The sequence below is a fragment of the Panthera tigris genome, chromosome F2, assembly GCF_018350195.1.
Source record: "Panthera tigris isolate Pti1 chromosome F2, P.tigris_Pti1_mat1.1, whole genome shotgun sequence".
NCBI classification, from domain to species: domain Eukaryota; kingdom Metazoa; phylum Chordata; class Mammalia; order Carnivora; family Felidae; genus Panthera; species Panthera tigris.
In genome coordinates this window covers 42,929,710-42,949,506 of record NC_056676.1, presented here as the reverse complement: position 1 = coordinate 42,949,506, position 19,797 = coordinate 42,929,710, and the positions used below count along the sequence as shown (strand labels likewise).

General features: G+C 39.6%; 1 protein-coding gene across 3 annotated transcripts in view; it reads right to left on the bottom strand.

Annotated features, from left to right (window-relative positions):
• The window catches only part of CPQ (carboxypeptidase Q), a 447,986-nt gene that overhangs the window by 283,599 nt on the left and 144,590 nt on the right, over positions 1-19,797 (bottom strand). For all 3 annotated transcript variants that reach the window (XM_042972841.1, XM_042972842.1, XM_042972843.1), the window contains exon 3: positions 9,403-9,610. In XM_042972841.1, the coding sequence (XP_042828775.1) occupies positions 9,403-9,610 (208 nt within the window). The remainder of the gene's footprint in view (positions 1-9,402; positions 9,611-19,797) is intronic.

The window sequence follows — 19,797 nt, the reverse complement described above, 5'->3', positions numbered from 1 at the left end:
TAACACTTACACACAAAGAACTGTATCGAGTATTCAGTGTGAGGCCAGAGAAGAGAGAAAAGACAAACAGCAGAGTTTTAAGCCAAAGACTGAAGGAGACTACAAGAGTAGTTCCTGAAATCAGAAGATAATCAGAACCAAGGTCTCTGGAGCCCACAATGTGGAGAGTTCTGGAACCGTTGCTTTTTAAGATAAGTCAGTTCAGATCAAGCTACCTGCTCAGTCCTGTCATGACCTAATGATGTTAATGACGACAGTGACCATGATCAAAATAATATGTCAGTTATAATTCACTGATTGCTTCCCATGTGTCAGGTTCCATGTCTAGTGCTCAATCTCATTTCATTCTGTCAACAACGCTAGAGATAAACAGTATTCTCCCCATGTTACAGAGGAGGAAACAGGCTCAGCGTGGTTAAGTATTAAACATAAGGCTGGGGGGTGACACCATCTCTAAGTGGCAGAATCTGCATTTGAATCCAGGTTTGTCAGACTCCAAATCCCAGTCTATATATTGTTGTATTTGTTAGCCTTCAAAATTTCCCTAGTAGACCCTTCTGGTTGGCACTTTCTCCAGAAAGCTAAAGAAGCCAATGGAAGCAAGAGGATTTTAAGAGTTAACTTTAGCTTTCATGAGAGAAGAAGAGAACAAAGGCACCTGCAATAGTAAAAGACTGACTTGAGGCTACTCGGGATTCTTTTGGTTCATATGCTACACTAGACATTTTTCAAAGGGCACTGCATAAGCAAACAACATTGTCATAATCCTGAAACCTGAATTCCAAATGCATTAATTTCTTTTTACCACTAGAGATTCAGAAAAACATGCCACGGTGGTATGATTCTCAAGCTTGTGCTTTCAATAATCAGAAAGCTGGAAGATAGAAGGTGAACATTTATATACATTTTAAAATTATGAATGCAAAATAGCAGCCGAGAACAAATTTTTATATCAAGGTTATGAGCAGACGAAAGATGACAGTCAGTACCAGGAATGCAAACAGACCATTAATTATAGCAGCCTCACAAAGCACCATAGTAATATGCAGTTTGCAATACTTTACCAAAATTTACATACCTATATAGTCTCCTCTCAGACGCCAGAGATTCTATTTTTGATAAGTGGCAATTCAAAAGGTTAGTCACCTCACCTATAGTATTATTCAACTTCTATCAATGTGAAATGGTGACACCTTGAATTTACGTGTTAGCGAACCAGATAGGCTAGGCTGCCTCTAACTCTTCATTCATTCATTCCAGCACTACTGTGTGCCAGGCATTCAGCCTGGCTCCGGGGACGCTGACATGAATAAGGCACACAGTACGTCCCCAGGAGAACTTCCAATTCAGAGAGAGAAGCAGACTAGCAAACACATAAGACAGAGTTTGGACAAACTAAACAGGTGGAGAGCCAAGTGACAATCTGGTGTTAGGGTTGCAGAGTGCTGCAGTGACAACAGTGATATGGGATCAACTACATTCTTTTTTTCTCCGCCCTCCTTTCTTTCTTCCTTCTTCTCTTTTCTTCCTCCTTCCCTCCGTCGCTCCACACTTCCCTCCTTTCCTTCCTCCTTTAGTCAATGAGTACATCCAGTCATCATTTAACAAGACTCTATAACAATAGCACTTTACATGTATGTAAAACTATGTGTCAGGCAATACTAATATCTCATTTAAAAGCTCACAAAACACCAGGAAGAAGGTATAATTAATTCCCCCACTTGACGGATGAAACTGAGGCACAGAGTGTATACACAGTTTGCCAAGGTCACACGTGTGGCAAGTGGCTGAACAAAGACCCAGGCACCACGACTCCAGAAGTGGGGCTCCAGAGTCACTGCCCGATTCTATCCATTATGAGGTAGTACGCCTGTCACACTACCTGAAGCAATAATAAGATTTTGGTGATTAAAGAACATTTTGGAATTTCTAACAAAGGCCTTCTGAAAAGAATCGGCCTTTCAAAAGCAGAGAGAGGGAAAAGAAAGGGATGATGAGAAGGAAAAAAAATGTTGTGTTCAGTGTGGGTCTTCTCTGGTTCCCCCCCTCGGGAGCACAGTGGCCCTCCACCTGCATAAATGATGAAAATTGGCATTCTGCTTGATTACTGTGCATCTGTTATGAGCCTCAGAGTGAATTAAGCAAAAACAATGTAAGGCAGGAAAAGAACCTACTAATGGAGGCTGGCCCAGTTGCACCGATTTGAGTCACGGTGGTATCCTCCTTATTTTGTAATCACCAGCAGGCACATATGCCCCCCGAAATTGCAATGATATTTCACAACAATTTAAATCAAGCTTGATAGCTAATTATGCTAAGGTCACGCCAAAGAACCAAACCACCAGGACATCAAAAATCCAAGATGGTCTAAGTGTGAAGTAGCAGCATTAATTTTCTCCCATTAAAAAAGCAATGGGTGGTGGGGGTGGGGGACAAGCTTTTTTACTCCCTGGGAATAACTGGCTTTCAAAAATCATCCAAAACAGACCTCTTAAGACATTTCACCTCTGCTCTGAATGTTTTAAGCTGGCCCTCTGATTACAAAAATGTTCATGTTAAATCTCATCAAGATGCTTTAAGATGAAGAATGTTTTATAAATTGTAATGGCTTTAATCAGAGCCCTCTCTGCAGCTATTTAACTCTACGATGTAGCCCAACTGGAGCTTCAAATTATGTCATTTATCGACTCTGTATTAATTAAGTATCATTATAAGGAGTGATTTATAGACTTTTTCGCAGCTCTCTCACCAGATGGTATAACATTCTCCCTCTCTGATGCTCCAAACACATCACCTGGATTCACTCATCTCTCTCTCCAGCTGAATATTCAATCAGATCTCAGTCATCTTCACAGTGGATTGCTGCTATTCCTCCTCCTCTTCACTTTTCTTATCAATATGGCACGCGAAGGCCAAGTGATATAAAACATAAACCAAGAGAATTCACAAAACAAGTTCGATCAACAAGCCATTGCCGCCTCCATGAATTCTCACCCAGTGTAGTGATGCCATTTTCACAGGAGAGTGGAGGGAAAGCCTTTTGCTTCCTTAGCCGATTAAAACTTATAGTCTGTGTTCAATTATCTGGGGCAATGGAGAAAATAACGAGGAAAAAAATGTGTATTTGGCAATGGGAGTACAACAGACAGTTTGGCCTCAGTAGAGTTACTTTCTGAATTGTATTTTACTCGGGCTAATATGAAACTCATTTTGCATTCTTGAGCTCGCATGTAGAGAAGGCAGGAGGCGGGAGTCCCCAGGTGTACTGCATTGCAAGGAAGCCAGCCTAGAATTTTAAATTGCCTTGGGTGATCCAAAAAGGAGATAATTGAGAAATGGAAATGCTTACCTGTTTTTTTTTTTCACAAAATATGAAAACCAGGTTAACGCAACTTCTCACAGTTGCCTCAAACTCATAATGTCTAAAACCCAAGCTGCTCATGTTGCCTACAATCAGTTCCCTCTCCTCTCCTCCCTCTCCCTCTCCTCCAGTCGCCAGGCTGGGTGTAGGGAAACTGGGGAGCTATGAAAGACTGAAGAGGGTACATCCCATTAACTAAAAGGACTTGGTGGCTTATCCACTCAGCTGGTCTGCCTTATGGGAGATACTAGATGTTGCCAGATTCGGTTTTTCCCTAAAAACCACAAACTCCTATTTTTTATGTAAATCTCATGACTTTCAAATACTGTGAACTGAACACAGATTCATCCCATGACTTTTGGTCCTTGCCTTACCGTAAACTTTGACCCTTCCTCCTGCCCCCTCCCCTTCAAATACAACCAAGTACTGATCATTTTTTCATGCTATCCCTCCTTGCTGTCTCTTGCTGTCCATTCCCACTGCCATCATCTCTGCCCTCATTATTTCACATCGGCATTATTAGAGCACTAACCTCTATTTCCTTTTCATAGCAGGCCATGTAGTCACCATTCTGAAACAGCAGCTCCCAAATTTTAACATGCATCAGAATCACCTGGAGAGCTAGTTAAACCATAAGCCCCACCCCTAAGCATTTTTAATTTAAGGGTTCTCAGGTGGGGCCTGATAATTTCATATCAACAAGCTCCCAGGTGAGACTGAGGTGTTCCAGAGACTAACTTTAGAGAAATATTGCTATAAAACATCGGCCCCCAACTCGATCACATTCAATGATTCTCCATTTCCTCTACATAAAATCTAAAACTCCTCAATCTGGTATTCTGGATTCTTCATAACCAGGTCTCTTCCACTCACCCCCTAATCACATTTCTCTAACCTCCAATGAAACCTCTGGCTCCAGCCACACTGGTCTACTTGTGTATTACCCAAGTTCATCAAGCATTCCCACCTCCTTGCCTTGATCATGTATAGAATGTCTTTCCACTTCCCTTTCTTATTTAAGTTCAACTTTGTCGTTGAGTATACCCCAAATACACATCCTCAATGAAGCAGCCCTAATCAGACTTCTGCTACCTCTTTTAGACTCCAAAGCATTAGCTCTTCGAGTTGCTTGGTATAATTCAAAATGCATGGAATTCAGAGCCAGAGACTCTAAGTATGAATCCTTGTTCTTTCATTACCTGTGTAACTTGATTATTTAACCATTCTAAACCTGTTTCTCTTTCAATAAAAGAGACATACCAATTATCTGCCTCCATTGGGTTGCATAAAGAATTCATCGCAACAAACTAAGTCTTCAGAGATGCACAAAGATATACAAAGTAGGTGCCAAATAAATGTTCATTTCTTTCTTTCATTCCTTTCCCCCAATCATTCATTTAGCACTAAATATAAAATAGATTACATTAGTCATTTATATTTTAAGCTTACCTTCTTCTCTTTTAGCCAGGTAGAATATTTCTGAGGGGCAACAAAAAACATGCCTAATTCATTTTAATAACCCTACTGCTTGGCAATTTCAGAGCAACTGTTAAGCTCTCGATAAATATTTACTAAGAAAATAATTAATTTGAAAAATAACGTAAGACAAATGGTTCCTCTGCAGAACTTAAATTAACAATTCTACCTAGCCTTAAAATATCCTCCTATGACAAAGGCAAAAGGTATTTTACATACAAAAAAACTAATCAAGATCTAATGAGAGTCCCAGTTGATACTTAATGTGAACAAGAGTCATTATAAAGCATCAATAAAAAAAATTCTTCTCCTTAAAGTAAATTTGAGCACAAGGATATTGACAATGGCAATGCAGAGAAATAACAACAATGAACCTGGAGATATTGAAGGCAACAAGTAATGGACCTTTTACAGATGTCTCTTAAGGACATGTCATGTAACCATGTGACTGTTGTACTTCCAAAATGGCTAACAAATATTGTTAACTGCACTGACAAATGTCAAATCAAACTGGTAAAACACATGTTCTGCATTTTAGAGGATTCTCTAATTTTGAAGTCAGGCAGAAACTAATTACAATTTCTATTCTGTTCTCTAGTATTGCTGACCTCTACACCACTCCTAGACAGAATCCAGTATCACCACCCCCATAAAACTTAAGGGTGAAATATCTGTCAGAGAGAAGGGAGCTGTTTTATTCAACTAGCAACTCAAAACACCATTGTTCATGAAAGTTGTGGCAGAAAAAAAGATACAATCTGGCATGCTGGGCACCTGTATATCTTCCTTAAATGCAGAGCAAAGTGCCCTAAAAATTCAAGTTGTTTTGTATTTACTATCCAAAGGTTATACAGTTTGGTCAGAGAGCATTTGCAATCTGGTCACCTGGCTTGTTATGAAAGCCCTGCCATGACTGACTATACAATCTCAAACAAGTTCATTCCCTCAACAGAACAGTTCCTGAGTGACTATTATGTAACAAAAATACTAGATGATGGGGATTTGGAAATGTAAATACATATATACATATATACATATATATGTGTGTGTATATATATATTTACATGGAGAGAGAGAGAGAAAGATATCCCATGTCTTTCTGGAACGTACAGTGGAGTCAGGTGATCAGGATGGACTGGACAGTTTACGTGTCACTGAGGGCATAAAGACACACCACATCTCCCAGCCTCATGACTTTATTATGACCGGTGAAATGTGAACAGAAGCGAAGTAGGCCGTGTCCAGACCTGGCCATGGAAAACCTCCTGTTTGATTATCGACTTTCTCTCTCTATCTTCTTATTTGCCAGCTGGATGTAAAAGATCCTGCAGAAGGCTCTGAGATCTTAGAGTTGATGGAAAGGAGCAGAAGGCCACCTGCTAAACACTCTCTTAGAACTATTATGTGAGTATGAAATCAACTCCAATTGTGTTAAGTGACTGAGATTTGAAGTTGATACAACAGTTAGTGTACCCTACCAAAGCATGAATCACATCTACCTCCAAGACATTATGATATAGAGTATGCACAGAACGATGTGGAAATACTGGAAAGAGGCGGCTCACCCTGGCTGGAGCTAGATATCAGAGAGGGCTCCCCAGAAAAAGAAACATTTAAGATGAATCTTAAAGGACAGTTTGAGACAATGAGGAAAGGGATAGAAGGTTACAGGGGAGAAGGCATACGCAAAGTCATGAAATCCTGAGGAAACCTGGTGCATTGGGAAGGTATCAGTGACTCCTGACTACTGGAATGTGGAGTCATGTTGGGAAATGGGGCTACTCAATATGTATTTGTTGAAATGACTAATAAAGAGCAGAGCCTAGAAGGCATAGTAACTGTCAGCAATGATGGATAAGGGAAGAGGAAAAAAGTTCTCAAGAACCATCTAAGTTAGAAGGCGGAATAGATGACATGCTCTTCCCTGAGGTAGAAAATGCAGGATAAAGAGGTAAAAAGGTGAGTTCAGTTTTGAAGAAAACTGAAGAGATAACTAAGGAACATCCAAAAGAAGGATCAGGAGGTCGTCGGATGTATGGGCCCCGTGCTCAGACAACAGTATGGGAAGGAAAGGTGGGTTTGGAAAGTGTCACAGGCAGAGATGGTGGCTGAAGCCACAAACACGATGGGACTGCTCAGGTAGAATGTTCAGAGTGAGAAGTCAGGGAAACCGAAAAGGAAGAGGGTAAGTGGGAAAGAGAGAAAGAGTAAGAGCAAGAAAGAGAAAGAGAATGTAAGAACGAAGTCACAGAAGCCAAACAGAAGAGGTATTTAGAAAGCAGTCAACAGTGACAAATGTTTCAGAGTGGTTAAGTAAGATGATGGCCTGAAAATGTCCATTATATTTGACAACTAGGCCGCTATTTGTGACCTTAACAAGTTCCATTTCAGTATTGGCAAAAGCCAGATTAAAATGGTCTGCAGAGTGAATGACAGGTGAAGAATTAGAGACAGGAATACAAAATACTCTTTAAGGAAAATTAGCTCTAAGAAACAATTAGCTATTAGTGGAAAAAGAGTTCGTTTCATTTTGTTTTTATTTTTCAGGATGTAATACTTAAACATGTTAATATGCCGAATTCTCTGAACTTTTATTTCCCTATCTGTAAAATGGGTATAATAATGCCCCTTCTGCTTGGTCCACTGAGTTGTCATAATGAGTAACATGACATATGTGAAAGATTCTAAAGTACTAGGTAAAGGGCAATGTTATTATGTATTTTTAAATATCAAAAAGATGGAGTTACAAAAGTCAAGAGTCGATTGAAATACGGTTGGCTATAAAATCAATGAAAAGATTATAATCAGTCTAGAACTAGAAATATTAAGAAAAACATCTTTTTAATATACACTATAAGTTGTTCATCCCAAATATTAAAGGCTAACAATACATTTCTATGTCCTATGCCGGGCAAAATTTTTCTGGGGCTCCTAGGGTATAGCCTGGGTTTCCAGATGTCATTACACCAGAAAAAAAATGTCAATTAACCCTAGTATACTGCAGTACACTAAGTCATCTTGGAGTTTATTAGTCTTATAAATAGTAGTTCTTAAATAAATATTTTTGGCAATCACCCAATAGCTCCATAATTTAGATCTCATGACCAGTGAAATCATAGTGAATGGCCACAGCTTGCCGAGGCCCTTGTTATTCTAAGGGGTGACTGAGGTATTCTGGGAAGTAAGCTAGCCATTTTAGGACTTCCCTCCTGGGAAGATTAACCATCCAAAAGAATAGGATCCAATGATTATTTCACTAGTCCCTAAACCTTTGCACCCTACAAAGAACATTATTTTTAGCACTATAACATGAGTGGAACTAGTTTTTCTCTCATAAAACATTTCACAAGTAGTTTTAACATGCCCCATCTTCCTCCCTGGGAAGATATCTTATCCCATTAAAGAAAAATGTCCCTTTTCTCTTTTCTCTGCACTTCTGGACAACTCTCTTTTGACTTGGTTTCCTATTTGCTGATGTCTCATCAGTTATATTATTTTCAAGGGTGTAGGGTGCTAATTAAGATCAAGCAACTGTGTCTCCAGCTCCAAACAAAAATTGTGCAGAATAAATAAGCTTTCCCTTACAATAGATACTGATCTGATCTTGAAACCCAAATAAGCCCGATTTGCAATTGTTTCCGTAAGCTTTGTTTTGTTTTGTTTTGTTTTTTATCTTTGGGAGACCAGGCTACAACACTAAAATGGTGCTTCTTTTATCCATGTTTATCCCATCAAATATTTCACCCTTAATGTGTGGCATGACCATATGTAACTATTAAACTAGGCCAAATGTCTGCAGGTCAAGTTTCAGAACTTTCATCCACTGAAAGGCTGAATTTTACCCTAAGACTGACGGTCTTGCAATTACCTCGATCAGAAATACAAAGAAAAAGGAAAACTTATGTTGTCCTTAAATACCATCAAACACTTACATAGACCTTTACAGATAATCAAGTATCTTTCATAAGTTTATCTCATTTATTCTAAAAGTAATATTGTAAATTTATTATTCTTCATCATCACTGATTAACAGAGGAGAATGCAAAGACCCACAGAGTTTAAGAATATTCCTAAGGCCACATACTTGTTTGGGGGCAGAGCGAGGTCTGTATCCAAGATCCTCTACTCCCTAGTCTCCTTCCACTACACCACAGACAGCTCTCATCACATTACCCACTTTATTTTTATTTCACTTCTCTAGCAACAATGGGAAAAGTCCTAGCTTCCTCTGAAGTCACTAGGAATCTTTGATGAAACACAGACGTGAATTCAGTTCTCCCTCCAATGAAAATACATAACATATTGGTTATATAAGGAATGTTATGGGGTCATCACGGATGTGGAAAGGTTTTTAAAGGAATGTACAAACAATGCTTGGAATCCTGAAAAGGCCAAAGAAGACATTACAAACAAGTGACCAAATATGGAATGAGGGAAAATTCCGTAAACAAATCAGTATTTTCATTTGAATGGTTTGTTTTTATTTCATACGGGTTTCTCTTTCATGGGTTTTTCTCAATCTTCGGGGTTTTTTTAAAGGGTTTCAAATGAACATCGTGACCAACCTGTAGATGGAGAAGGAAGCCACTGATCGAATCAGGGATGCCACAGCCCCCACTTTGGCAGCTTCCACTGACCCCTGGACTCGGTACTGCACTGTCTTCGAGTAGTTGACATAAGGTTGATTATACACAACAATCTTCCCTCTTGCTTCTGGGGCCCTTCTCTGCAGTTCCTCGAACGAGGTCACCACGAGAACTTCTGCTGTAATGCCTAGAAAAAACATCATACAGGATTAACTTATGGTTTCCAATCAGCCCTGTTGAATTGGCACACAAAAGGTCATACAGGCTCTACCTGCTACATCTGGCAAACTGGTTTGAGAAGATCAAAGTTTTAGAGCCATTTGCCATGGAAGAAAGACTGCAGAGGTTAGCTAGTTTCCCAAGAGAGAGAAAAGGCATTCAAAATAATAAGGCATACGACTCAGAAGGCTTTTCAACTCACTTGACCAGCTGGTACTAAATCACAAACTGCTTGAAAAGATAGATTTTTCCCCCTTCCCACCCTAAGAAGTCACGAGTTTCACAGAATGACACTAATTATTTATAAAGAAAATGCATTTCAGAAGCTCCCCCTGGGATTAATGAAACACATATTTATCTTTTTATAAAGCTATTTTGTTATGTTGTTAAACAACCTTCATTGACATCATACAAAGAATGGCAGTTCATGAAGAATGTTCTTAGAAGCCAAGAATCTTCAAAAATCCAACTTTTGACAAATAGTTAATGTAACCTCTACCAAGAACTATAAAAAGTCAGCTTGTTTTCTTTCCTCCTTTATACAAAACACTCTCAAAGAATATGGAAATTTCCCATGCTTCTCAATTTACAGTACTGGTTCATCATCAAAACACATCACCGGTCTTCAGAGAAAAATTTTGAAGATGTTGTGCAATTGTCCTATTATCCTGTTGTGTCACTTAGAAGAGACGTGCCATCTTTCCTCATAACAGAAGACTTGCCCAGATCTTCCTGATTAGGGAACAGGGTTTCACAGCTTCCAAGAAGTCATTCAAAAACTGCCAGACCACTGAAGATCCAATTTGATGGAGCAGTTTGAGTGACAAGGAAAAAGTATTTAGCAACAAAGGACAGATGCAGCGACTAAATAAAACTGTGAAAAGAAAGTAGCAGGCGCCTACTGTTCTGTGGCTTTAGCCATGCAGTCATGAAATATGTCAGTAAAAACTGAAGTATCAACATGCATTTGGCGTGCTTCCTTAATCTTGCAAACTAGAGAACTAGGTTTTCCTGGAAGGTTAACAGATGCCATTAAAATATTAACTGTTACTTGGAAAATCCTTTTAAAATGCACTGCAGGTATGAGAGAATTCTTGCTTTCAACGTAGGCCCCATTATAATGGACCCTTTGGGCTGGCTCCACTCCTGCTTCTGGTTCTCCTATCTGGACTCAATTTGTGATTTTACTTTAAAGTGACTGACTACAGATCTCTAAGCATGTCTCCACCAACATTCAGAACTCTGAATTTAATTTATAATCTAAAAAAAAAAGCAATGTACAATTATAAAAAGGAAGCCACTAGCTCCTTCACATGATAAATAAATATGTGAAACATACAAGTAAGAGTTCAGCTAGACAGATTTTGAGATTCATAACTTTCTGAAACCTGGAAACTACCTTAATATTTGACTGGGGTTATTGTTGGCATAGTACAAGAATTTTGTTGATGGTTTTCAGTTGTTCCTAATGAATAACAGATTCAATGGTCCACCCAAGGACTGTCCCAGCAATAGGGTAATTTTGGCATCTGGACTGGATCCACTAGAAATGAAGCTGAATTTCTATAAATTTTCATAGGTCATTGCAGAATTAAAGTCATAGGAGGGTAGTACTTCACTACAGTCTAGGCTTCAAGTTCTTTTAACAAATGAAAGAGTGGTAAGAGTCCTGAAGAACCAAAACCCAACCCAGACACCACAGTTGCCAATGCAAATCACTAGTAGAAGCTATAGGTCAAAACCTATCACCATAAACACGGAAGAAGAGTTCAAATTAACTGTTTTCCTGAAAGCCTAGAGTCATCTCTGACTCCTCTCTCCTTCAGCCCTCATGTCTAATCTATCCTCGAATCCAGATATTATGGCTTCAATAGTGATTGAACCCAGGTCCTCTCCTCCACTCCATTACACTCTCACATCAGGCCCTCATTAGCGACCTTTTGGACTGCTACAACTCCCTCCTCTTCCACCCACCTGCCACCACGGGTGTCCCAGCCTCCAGCCCACCTCCCTCAAACTTCACCTCCACAGAGCTGCTCTAGTGAACTAACTGAACTGCAGAGAAGTCAGATCAGCCTACATCACCACTCCCTCCAGCTCTGTTGAAAACCATCTTTTCAACATACCACCCAAAGCTTGTCCCTCTCTACAGACACAAGCTCCCTCTTCTTTGAAATTCCATCATTAATAAACTTAAAAGTCCCCACTCTCACCATGACAGTTCACTCCTCAGTGTCTTTCTTTGTTCATACTATCACATGTCATACAACATCATGTGTTGTTGACCTCATTCTCCCAGCTCTGTCATGTGACAAACACCTATTCATCCTCCAGGATGCCACTTAAGAATTTCTTCTTTAGGGAGCATTCCCTGGCCTCCGACCTCCTGTCTCATCTCCCTTCCCACCACCTGGGGGAAGGCTGGCTTATGAACCACCCTCCTCTGGACTTTCAGAGTGTCCTGGGCATACCTGGGCACTGGACAATTGGAAACCCTGCCTATTTCTGACTCTCTCCACCACATCAACTGTGATCTCATGGAATGGGGCCATGTTCATTTTTGCTTGCATCTCCTGGACATAACACAGTGTTTAGCATATGTGTAGGCAGTCGGTCAATAAACACTCCTTGAAAAGCACTGCTCCAAATAAGGGACCAGTGACAGGGTCTAAAGCATTTCCATAAAAGTGCAATTTTACCTTTAAAGTTTGATAGCATTTCTCCCATAATAACTCAGCAGTATGATTCTCTTACCACCCAGAGCACAGCTGCATAACAATAACCAAGCAAAAAAGGCCTTGGGGCAGTCAGAATAGAAATATACATTCTAAGTATGAAAACTCAAGGACCTGAACATAAGAATGCTCTTCTGTTCTCTGTTAGAGCCTCGTTGCCCTTACTTCACACAAAATTCTAAATCTAGTATTTAAACCTATAAACCATGAGAAACAACAAGTCAAAAGGAAGAGACAGAGTTGGAAGCTGCTAGTACCACAAAAAACAATGTCAGAGACAGGAACACGTAAAATAACAAATGCTAGCAATTTTCTGCAATGCTGGAAATGAGCACTTAAAATATGACTAATGTGACTAAGAAACTGAATTTTTAATATCATTTATTTAAATTAATTTATATTTAAATTTGAATAGGCATATCTGTGTAGTAGCTGCTATGTAGAACTGACAACCACTGCTGACTCAGTCATGATGTAGGCAAATAGCTGAAAGCATCTCTGTTGACCCTGAGGACCTTCCTTCATGACAGTTCAGTAACAGGCGTGAGGGTCATGGTGATGACCCCTGGCAGCAGTCACAGATCAGGTGGACTGTATTCAGTACCCATTTTTTGGAAAGGCAGAGTATGTAAAAAAAGCATTTCAGGAAGATTTTTGCTCAAATTGAATAAAAGAAAACTAGCCCACCTGGAAGACTTTGCTTTTCTATATTAGTTTGTGTTTTGACACATGTTACACAAAGGAAATTCTCACGTTCTCCTATGAATCAGCAGACTCCTTTTCTATGCTCTCATCTTCCTTCTCCATTCTCAAAGATAGTACGTGAAATTCTCTAAGAACAAAAAAGCAGTGTCGTATTCACAGTAAGGCCTTCCCTCACTTCCCTATTTATAACTGCAACCCACTCCCAACTCCCTAGCCTCTTATCTTGTTTAATGTTTCCATAGAATTTATCAGCTTCCAGCCACACCTACTACAATCATGTAAGCCCCATGAGCAGGCAGAAATTTTTGTCTGTTTTATTCATTAATGTTATCAAAGTGTTTGAAATGGTACCCGATACACATTATGTGAAATTCACACACACACACATACACACACACACGCACGCACAAATGCATACATGCATGCATATACTGAATGAATAAAAAGAAACAAAAAAATTAAAGTATAATAATACCTCATCCCTGATCACTCTCCAAAAATGTATACTTCCAAGGAATATGTGTATTTCTGCAGGTCAGAAAAATTGACGATAATAATAATAGTTATATTTGAATATCTATTGCTCATACTAATGCTCAGAGAAACTGCAGAGTAGTTATTGGGAGGATACTGATAAGCAGGTAAATAAATCTGCACAACTACTAGGTGTTGACGCTGACATTTGAATCCAAGGGTCATGCTCCTCCTATATACTGCACTGTTATCTTCTTTCGCAAATGTAAAATAGATCAAAAGAAAAGCTCAGTATTTTCATTTTAAAAGGAATAAAGAGGAAAAATAAAGTATATAAAAAGTCTGCCTAAGTTATCAGTTATTTTTCTTAGTCTACCCAGGATCTAATAAATTAGAGTAATATGATCACATTAGGTCCCAATCTATTAACAGAAGAGTTGGGGGGGGGGAGGTTTCCCTCTAGGACAAGAGTCATCAGACTCTGTTAGCATAATGAAAAGGATTATGATGGTTAATTCTGAAGAAAGTGTGTGACTGAAGCTAAGAATATTCACATTATAAAGCAACTCTCTTGGCTACAGCTGATTATATCACAAAAACAGTGTAAAAATCCTCAGGTTCCCTTTTATTCTCCACACCTAATTTTTTAAATTGACCAATTTATTTTTTAAGAAACCTACCCTGTGCATAATTACCACTGTGGTCTCCTTGCAGAGACGACAGATGCTGACTGCTGTGGTGTTGGCTCAGATCATTTTTTCTATGAAGAATGCGATGAAGAGATTCCAAGCTTGGTATCTTCTGACTTGATTCCTCCCAAGAACAGTTAAGAATAGGAAGACAGTGAAGTGAGAATGTTTATAATGTCTTCTATTATTAAAAGGAAAGGAAAAGACTACAAACAGAAAAACATATCTCTGGGACTCAATTCAACGTGGTATGTTTTAGAAAATTGATTCTGATTTCAGAAGACTTGGCCTCCAAAAAGGAAATACTGGAGCCCCACCCAAAAGGAAGCCTAGCTTCTTACTCGTATCACACAATCTTATATTGAGTACACGACACAAGATAAGTAGGTCCAGTGGAATGGCTGGTTTTTCCTGAACTCAATTATGGAGAAGAGAAAACAGCTGTTCTTGGAAACTCAAGTGTTTTGAACTGAAGTGGTAAGGAAATGGCAAATTCATGGCAAGACAGATAAAAGAACATCAGAGCACTTCTTTTTGAGTGTCCATTTGATTATGGAGAATATTATAATTGGGCAATGTCCTTCTCATGACAGAACAAGTCTTTAAGATTTAAATTCATTCAACAAATTACAGCCCTCCTACTGAGTGGAACTTCGTACTGGGCATTGGGGACAGCATGAATTTGACTAAGTTCCAGTCCTATCCTTAAAAATTAGAAAATATGGGAGGGAAAAGTAGGTAAAGAAGAACTTTAAAAACAGCACAGGCAGTCACAAGGTGAAGTGAAAATACAAAGGAAGATTTCACCAAATAATAAGTTAATTCTGACTGGGGGAAATCTAGGAAGTTTCCTATAAGATGAAACTTTAAGTGAGCCTTAGAAGATTTCCAATAGGCTGAAAATGAAGAAAAGGGCATTCCCTGGAAAAGAGCAAAGAAGGGAAGACAAAAATAGATGAAACATTTATTCACTTACAGTGAATAGGAAGCTTCCTGCCAGGGCCCCAAACAGACAAGGAGATACTCAAAAATCTTCTAATTTTTAACCAAGACATTTATGGACCCCTATTTTCATTCTATGAGTTCCAAGAAGGCAAGGAAAACAGTCTCCTTGAAACAATCTTCAGGAAAAAAATATTAAACTCATCTATTAGTAGAGTGAGGGAAGAGCAAGAGGCAAATTGCACCCCGACCGATAGCTGCAGGTATGTGACTTACCCTCTCCACACTGTCTCCTGAGATGTGGCTCAAGTTAAATCTGGTCTGTCACCTTGAGAACAAGCCCAGACATGACTGCATCAAAATCCATGGGCACGGTAGATTATCATCATCTCTGGAGAGGCAGCTGTCTGCCCAATGGAGCAGCGTGCCACAAGCCGTCTTGCCATACTGACAGCTGAGGACGAGCCACAAGCAAAGCGACCTGTCTACCCTGACCTCTAAGATACTGAACGTACACATCTTGTTGTGTAATGGAGAGATGCCCACCAGGGGCCCACCATGTTTAACAACCTGTAATGGAGCACACTCAAGGGGTACGAGGACCCAACTCCGTGACATGTGGCGGCAACAAGCACAGACCAACCCTTAGCAATCTGATCCCTTAGGTGCCAAACTGCCACCATCGGTAAGGCCACTGCATGAAAGGCAGTCAGAGTTTGGGGTGCTTTGATTAATTTTAGCAGTTATCACAGGGAGCATTTATAGTCTAAAACATGAGGTGGACTGTGTTTGAAACACAGTTGCATTATCTTCAACATGGTTGCTCTGAAACATGCTTGAACTTGGTTGCTTTCTCCTCAACCCCTGAGTATCTTCTTGTAATGGTGACTGGTGTGGGTGGGTGGGGACTTCCATAAAAAACATTATCATCTTATACATCTGTGAAAATGAAGGCTGAAATATCCTATGTATCTCAGTCAGCTTCCAGTGATATTTAAGCAGGAAAATCTACAGGACTTAGTGATGGCAGGGGTAGAGAGGTGAGTTTCTGGCTGCATTTCCGCTGACACAGGACTAGCTATTGTGGTCTGGGGCTCATGGCTGGCTCTGCTGAGAAGGTGGGACCTGAGAAGTGAGTGCTAACAGACTAGGGAGGAGAAGAGAGAACTGAGATTAAAGACACAGAGAGGGGGAGTGAATGGCACAAGAGAAGGCTGGCAGTTTGTGGGCTGATATCACATGGGAGCCATGTAGCTGTATCAAAGAATCTGGGTGGGGAGAGAGAAGTCAGGCAAATTCAGATTTACACTTTGAAAATACCTCTAGTCTTGGTGTGAGGAAGGCCTGGAAGATGCAAGAAAAGGTATGGAGGGGTATTTAGAGGATGGCTGCCACATTCTGGTTGAGAGGCAATAGTGGTTGGATGAGGGCAAGGCAGTAGAGAGAAAGAAGAGAGTGGACCCCTTTGAGCAGCAGTATGGAGGGGACACCATTTACTGCGATGGGCAAAGTGGCTTCATAGAGTGTTGTACTCCACAACCATACTGCCCAATCTATTTAATGATTGCTTTCCTGGGGAAAGTTGTATATAAACTGAAATTTATTAATCAGATCACTCAAAATGAAGCTTTTATTTTTTTTTTAAATCTTAAGATGAATCCTATCCATGAAATAATCATCTTACTCTAAAACTTCTTTACAAAGTATTTACTATACTACACTATGCATTCTTCCAGATATGCTTAAAACAGGGTATTTCTTTCTCAGTAACAAAAAGCGCCCATTGGTATGTAACCTGGCTTGAATACTGGCTAGAAAGCTCATTAGCCTTTGATCTTGAATAGGCTGCTTAACTTTTCCCAGCCTGGAAATGGGAATCACAATAATATTGACCCCACCAGGATTCTTGTGAGCATGAGGATGAGTTGACTGAGGTAAAAATTGCTCTGTGTGCTATAAAGCATTATAAGACAAAAAGAGGAGTAAGGTATGTAAGGGCTTTGGACATATGTCAAATAGATATAAGCAGTAATTATCTGATTTATTTAGAATTTCACTTCAGGGGCGCCTGGGTGGCTCAGTCGGTTAAGCGTCCGACTTCGGCTCAGGTCATGATCTCGCGGTCCGTGGGTTCGAGCCCTTCGTCGGGCTCTGTGCTGACAGTTCAGAGCCTGGAGCCTGTTTCAGATTCTGTGTCTCCCTCTTTCTCTGATCCTCCCCTGTTCATGCTCTCTCTCTGTCTCAAAAATAAATAAATGTTAAAAAATTTAAAAAAAATAAAAAAATAAAAATAAATAAAATTTTACTTCAAAGTAATTACCAGGAATAAAACAAAAATAATGGATATATCTTCAGCAAATATGGAGCCTACCTGGATCAGAGCAGAGCTATTCTGTTTTTTTGTTTTTTTTTTTTTTTTTAAGTTTATCTATTTATTTTGAGGTAAAGAAAGAGCACAAGCAGGGGAAGGGCAGAGATAGAATCCCAAGCAGACTCCACGCTGCCAGCATGAAGCCCAATGCGGGGCTGGATCCCACAAACCATAAGATCATGACCTAAGAAAAATCAAGAGTCAGATGCTTAACCAACTGAGCGACCTAGGTGTCCCAGAGCAAAGCTATTCTTTATCACATCAGACAACTCCAGAGGCTGTGCCAGTGTTGACTAAAGCAATCATTTAAGCACTATGTTATAAAGATGCATTATCAGGTTGGGCAGAGAAGCTGGGGAGGTTTTATGGGTCTACCTGGCAACAGAGGGTATAGGAATGATGGAGGAATGGGTGAGAGGAGCAGGGAAGGGACTTTTCAGGGAAGTATCAGAGGAACAGGGCATGACAGAAAAAGATGCTAGCAGCCCTATCTAAATTATATCAATGCTATATTCTATTATTTTCTCTCCCCTTTCCTGTAAGAGAATGACACCTGCCAATCAATTGCCTTGTAAACTGCAGTGTCCTCCTGGAAGACACTGAGGCTGGGCTTGGCCACGAGATTTGCTGTGGCCAGTGGAATGCACATAGGGACGGAATATGGTCACAGCTGAGCAGGAACTTTATGAGCCACTGCGAGCTCTGATTGTCTCTTTCACCCACAAGAATGATGTGTCCCAGATGAAGACTTCTCCTTCCACCTGGATCCTACAGTGAAAAAGATACTTGAGGCAGAAGCAAAGGCACTACCAACTTTATAAACTTATATTCAAAATGAACAAGAAATAAATCTTAGGGGGGTCCAAGCCACAGAAATTTGGGGGTTGTTTGTTACTGTAATACTGAGTGAGAGCTGACTGAAGTAGGAGCCCTGAATTTAAAGCTTCTATCAGAGCATTTCACAATCTATATCTGATGACAGATAAGATATAGAATGAATATATTTAATACCTTAGGGAAGACTGTTCAGTGAAAATTAGATAACTACTTTCTTCCTCTTGTCATATATCAAAGTGATCAAATGATCAGCACCAAACAGTAGAAAACCAACAAATCTGAAGAAGAATTTAGCAAGTGTCAGTGATTTAGCACATGCAGACTAAATGACAAAGAATTTTAAATAAGAGATAAACCCTAGAGATCATTAAAATACAGTCTTGGCAGCTTCAGTTAGCTAACCCACCTGATGTCACTTCTAAAAGAAACACGCAGTCCTGTTGTACTATTAAATAATTCTATACACTCTCAATAGATTTCAATATTTCATATCTAAATGCATTTTGCCTCTAAATTCCATCTCCAAAAACCAAGGGCAAAAATGATAAAAACTGGTGTGCTTATGTTTATATCAAGTACAAAATAATGTTATTATAGTGTTATATCAGAGAGATAAAATAACTCTATGACAGCCTGGCATTCCAAAATGGGCTTTTTTATTTAGCTATGTTTTGAAATGTTAACTTCCTATGCTTTTCTTAGAGAAGTAAAACTTGGAGAAAAAAATACCATAACAAAACAGAATTTTTGCCCTCAATAAGAAGAAACCTGACTCACTTTCATAATTCAGTTTGACATAGCAATTTGCCACTGGAAGATTCTAGACACATGATGGAAGAAACAGAACCACAGAACTTACATGAAAATTTCCTGGATGCTATTTATCAAAGTCCATGGGCTGGAAGGACACAGATCCAACTATCAATGTCAGTCCTGTTACAATTACAACTCAAAGCCATCACCATACAGTTTAAGCAGAAGAGATTTAAGCATAACAACATTAACCACATTTAATAGGTGAGAAGATAAGAAGTTTCAATTAGGTACAATAAGGTTCAAATGTCTTACCAAACTATCAAGTGGCAACACTTGGGTCTGAATCCAGGTCAGACTGACTCCAAATCCATGCTCCTGTCACTCATCCCATATAGCTTCCAGCCTAATTAACTTAAATCAGCATGTATTTGCATGTTGTCTAGGACCTTCTCCTCAGGCAGCCGAAAACCTTCAGAGGAGCCCCACACCTTGTTTTCCACAAATTCCTGGATTTAGGAAGTGGAAAGGAAGGGCAAAGGGGTTCTAAAGGCTCACAGATGAATAAGTATCATTTACATAAACTTTCACATATTCACAGGCTTTGTGTGGCTCTCAGAATATCCAAAATTGGCTATTCCCAGCCAAA